Genomic DNA, 5000 nt, shown 5'->3' on the forward strand with positions numbered 1-5000 from the left:
TTGTAGCACATCATTTGTGCAAACCAAAACATCACCTCATTACACGACTTGTAATGTCCAACAACTTGTTTTAATGTTGGCAAGTAAAACACATTTAAGTAAAACATCATAAGCATCGTATTCCAAAATCGCCCTCGCACACCTGAAAATGCATCCTTGACTTTCACAAAATTGTTGTGACAGCCACAGGCTCCCCAAGCTGAAAATACGTGGTGTATGCAACAGTTTGTGTATATAGAGAATTGTATGGGAAAATCATCGATCGTAAAAAAATTGTGTAAATAACTATCTCATTTGAAATAAAGTTTTCCTACCTCAAATGTGTGACCAACTTGTCTCTTTTGGCGAGTTTCGAGCCATTCTGACGCCGTTTAGTGAAGTCATCCGGAAGGCCGTTGCTGAAATAATGGGAAGGCCGGTGACTCCATCCATCGCTGGCCAGACCTCACTCCACAAATCGTTTTCTCCTCAACAGGAAAAGTCCCGAATCGCAATAAAAACAACAGTTCCATAAAGCCCAATAAATTTCACTCCAAATACGTGCGTTTCGGCGGCCGAAAGACTCGTGAAGAACGAAAACTTTGCCTTAAAATTCACCTCTTCGGCTTTCCTGAGAGGCTTGTGACCGGGTAGTCAACAACGGAAACTCGCAAGATGGTTTCAGCCTCAACTCTGATTGGTCCATTTGAATTTGACCGCGCGCTGGCAACAAGACCGTTGTTGACTTGTGAGTACTGGGCAGTCAACAACGGTCGTGTTGCCAGCGCGCGGTCAAATTCAAATGGACCAATCAGAGTTGAGGCTGAAACCATCTTGCGAGTTTCCGTTGTTGACTACCCGGTCACAAGCCTTTGAGGAAAGCCGAAGAGGTGAATTTTAAGGCAAAGTTTTCGTTCTTCACGAGTCTTTCGGCCGCCGAAACACACGTATTTGGAGTGAAATTTATTGGGCTTTATGGAACTGTTGTTTTTATTGCGATTCGGGACTTTTCCTGTTGAGGAGAAAACGATTTATGGAGTGAGGTCTGGCCAGCGATGGATGGAGTCACCGGCCTTCCCATTATTTCAGCAACGGCCTTCCGGATGACTTCACTAAACGGCGTCAGAATGGCTCGAAACTCGCCAAAAGAGACAAGTTGGTCACACATTTGAGGTAGGAAAACTTTATTTCAAATGAGATAGTTATTTACACAATTTTTTTACGATCGATGATTTTCCCATACAATTCTCTATATACACAAACTGTTGCATACACCACGTATTTTCAGCTTGGGGAGCCTGTGTGACAGCCGATCCTTGACCGGTATTGTTCGATTGTTGTTCCCATGCTGGCGGCTAGTAGCAGACAACAGTAAGAGTACGAAATACTATTCTATGAGAGTGCAAAACTATTATTCAATGTCACTATTTTTTAGAGTACAATAACTCTTTCAGTTTGGGATGTAACCCACACTGACATTTCAAGCCGATAAATACTGGTTTGTGATAGCTTGTGAGATACTTGTGAGGTATGTGGTGCGCAACGGATTTCGAGCCAATGAATGTGGGCTTGCGAAAGCGTCTTAGCTTCAGTGCAATCCTCACTAAACACAAGCCGAGTCTAAATATGTTGGCTTGCGAGAGTAAACAACTCCCGTATCGATTCCACTCAGCGACGTCACCTGGATGAAATAACAAAGAACAAACAAGACAGGCTAGGATAGTTAATTTACGAAATGAAAGAAAGAAAACCAATCTGAAACAGCACGACAGATCAATTTTGAAACACAAATAACTTACCTTACAACTAATTTGTGACGGAAAACTCTTCAAATTTTTCCCAAAACAGGGAAAACGACCGCAGATTTATTTGCAAACAACGAACGCTAGAAGCAATGGCCGACACGTGAAAACAATGACCTCGCAATTACTAGTACCCAGTCTACAAGCCAGACTGTCACGTGTGTTCTCGTCCTCAAAGTGACAAACTGACAAGATCTGCCTCTGACTTAGGAGTCTTTATGCATAATGCATAACACCCCAAAAATTGGAGAGTCCCCTGCTTTTTAAAAGTACCCATTTCGTCATTTGGTAATTTGCCCACTACAGAGAATAGTTATAAATTAGAAAGACTTGTGTCTGACATATCAAAATAAAGAAAGTTAACAAAAAACTTCATACCAACGACAGTCAACCGATATACCGTTGGTTGAGTTGGCCGCTAAACACCGTGAACACAGTGCCATCATTGATATGAATTCCTTTTGTTAATTTTCCTTCATCAAAAGGTCATATACGATAACGTGATGACGTAATGCTACCTTAAACGTCTGAGACTGTTCTTGCAGTAATCTTCGACAAGACCCTCCTCATAGCGGAAAAACATGTGGAAGAGAGCAGCTGTCTTCTTCTTCATTCTGTCTCTTGGTTCTGCTTCCCAAGGCAAGTTGACACTTTGCTTCTATCTGTGTCTCGAACTTTTAGAAATGGTTTTCAAATTCAAACTTTCCACTTAAGTAATGGGAACGTTGATTTCTTATGACGTGTTAAAGCTGATTTTATCGAAATGCCATATTCTCGTTCTCGCTCAGGTTTTAGCAAATCGAAGGGAAAATCATCGAAAGCACTTTCAAATGATGTTTTAATTCCAGGATGTCGCCTAGCAATGTTTTTGAGCAATTGGAGTCGAACCTTATTCCCATATCAATCTGCGAAACAGTCTTCTTATCCGATAACGTAACTCCTTCGATTGAGACTGATAGATATCTTAGGTTTCGGGGACTCAAATGTCCTTTCACTTTATGCAGACCAGGTAAACATGTGTTTTACGAAGGCGTATTAGTTACCCATCAACAAAGACACCAGTAATAAAAATAATTAGGATCAAGATGCACGTCAACAACGAAAGTGACTCGGTAGCGGGATTATTTCCCAAAACATTTGAAAAGCAACTTCAGGAAATGCCTCGGGTTAAAATGAAAGTTACTTAATGACTATTTGTTTATTTTCGAGAGTACACTTGAAAGAAAAACCAAAACAACAACACAAAAACAAACATGTATATACACAAGGTATTTGCAATTTTCGAAACCGAAATTAAGCAGGGGCACCGCACGAGATTACGACAGAATAGCTCCGTATAGAGGAGACGTAATAAAGTCTATGTCTGTCTATGTCTACGAGCAATTAATCGTGACCAATTCAAGGTTTGATGAGTACAAAGGTCTGTTGAAATAATTTTGTACGAGGTTACAGAACCTTTGAATGTCCTACATCAACTTTCTACATAAACGAGTATGATTGTGGGAGTACAAAAACCTCAAAGACCTGCTCCAAAGATGAGATCTACAGAGAAGTAGCTTTACAGATAGGTTTATGTTCTGCAATCAAGCCATATCAACTTGTCCGTAAAATTACCATTGTGCTCTACGCAATCTAGTCTGGGCCTCTGGAAAGGAGAGGGAAGCCGAGAGCGTGGCCGAGAACGTGCATCCCTTTCGGGTCACGCCATAAAAGATAAGAATTTCCGCTTGACCGTGTATTTACGTCGAGATGCCCAAATGTGATGACAGACATTTAGCACATTAAAGAAGAGCGTGCGTGTTTTTTTCCCTATCGCGAATGACAGGTTTTACATTAAGCCGATATTATTTCAACAAAAGAAACAACCTAACCTGAGCCCAGCAAAGAGCCTTAATTGTTTTCACTTTTTTTGGTTTTCCAAATTGATACGAGAACAAGCAGCATAACATAGGCCTAACAAAAACATTACAAGAGCCTGAAAAGCACCTTTTTTAACGCTCACACGACTTTTATGTAAGGCTCGTGTCATGCTTAATGGTAACGCTGATAGTAAGTGTCGTGTGAGGCTGCTATTAGCCTTTAAATTCAGGCCTAATTAAGGCTCCTGTCAGGCCTAAAGTTTTCGTACGGGATGACGCTTTTGTATGGGACAAAGTCATACTGGAGATTGACAAGTTTGCTTAGATCCAGTAACTTCAATACATGTAGTTCTACATGTACATGGTAGTTTGACACCAAATAAAACAGTCGAATGTAACAGTCGAAACAGAGACTGCTGTATTCTATGGAAGAGGAGCATTAAAACAGCTGCTTCGAGGGAGAGGGAGATTGAAATAGTTTGCTTGAACAGATTCATCGTACTACATTAAAGTGATTGGACTGTTATATTACAGAGTTTGTAGAAAATAATAGCCGCTCAAAAACCGTTGGAGTTTTCTAAATTAAACAACAACTTAACCTTTGGGTTTCCTCATGTTTATAATCGCTCATTTCATCCCTCCAAAGAGCAATAGCTTTGTAAAAAGAATATCCATCTCCTCTGACAACGACTTCTCTCCCGTTGAGGAAATATATTTCCAGAAACCTGTCGGAAATTGTGCGGAGTATTTTCAGTATTTGTTGCCTTTGTTGTAGTTAACACAATTTTAGCTTTTGTTTTGATTACAAACAATGTGATTTGAGAAAATGTTGAGTGCAGTCGCGTGACAGACAACGCGCGGGAATCTGACAGCCTTGAACTTTGGACCCTTTAGTTGAAACCAAAACCAATGATTGACAGTGATAAAAAAGAGACATTAGAACACGAGGAAAAATAGAGTGGGATTTTGTAATCTTAAGCGAGGGAGAGTTTTCGGTGATCAATAAAGTAGAACACAAGTGAGAGATTTCGAGGCAATGAAAGGTATAGACTACGAAGAGACTAACACATACCGTGCATTTTACCCTTTCGATACACCCATCCGAAAAATTGGTTTTTGCCCTGAGCGGGACTCGAACCCACGTCTCCCTGATTACTAGTCGGGCATGCTAAGCCACTACACCATCAAGGCCACCACGCTGGCAACGCAGCAGATTAATGGGGCGACTTTAGCAACGTGGGGGTTCCAAGGGCCCAACTTTTCTTCACTTGAGTGTATATCTTTGCCTCTATAACCCCAGACAGGGCTTAGAACACAAGTGAGAGATTTCGAGGCAATGAAAGGTATAGACTACGAAGAG

The 5000-nt window shown here is 41.0% G+C and overlaps 1 protein-coding gene and 1 long non-coding RNA gene across 2 annotated transcripts in view; one reads left to right on the forward strand and one right to left on the reverse strand.

Moving 5' to 3' along the window:
* Window positions 1-1146: 1146 nt before the first annotated feature.
* LOC138024861 (uncharacterized) lies at window positions 1147-1952 on the reverse strand. The gene is made up of 2 exons (XR_011127073.1): window positions 1779-1952; window positions 1147-1660 (listed from the first exon to the last, which is right to left on the reverse strand). It is a non-coding gene; the product is annotated as an uncharacterized lncRNA (long non-coding RNA).
* Window positions 1953-2282: 330 nt separating this feature from the next.
* Window positions 2283-5000, forward strand: part of LOC138024826 (uncharacterized) — a 437788-nt gene continuing 435070 nt past the window's right edge. Inside the window, exon 1 of the mRNA XM_068871999.1 lies at window positions 2283-2420. Coding sequence (XP_068728100.1) covers window positions 2363-2420 — 58 coding nt within the window. The 5' untranslated portion in view covers window positions 2283-2362. The remainder of the gene's footprint in view (window positions 2421-5000) is intronic.

This window comes from Montipora capricornis, chromosome 11 (assembly GCF_036669925.1).
Source record: "Montipora capricornis isolate CH-2021 chromosome 11, ASM3666992v2, whole genome shotgun sequence".
Classification (NCBI taxonomy): Eukaryota; Metazoa; Cnidaria; class Anthozoa; order Scleractinia; family Acroporidae; genus Montipora; species Montipora capricornis.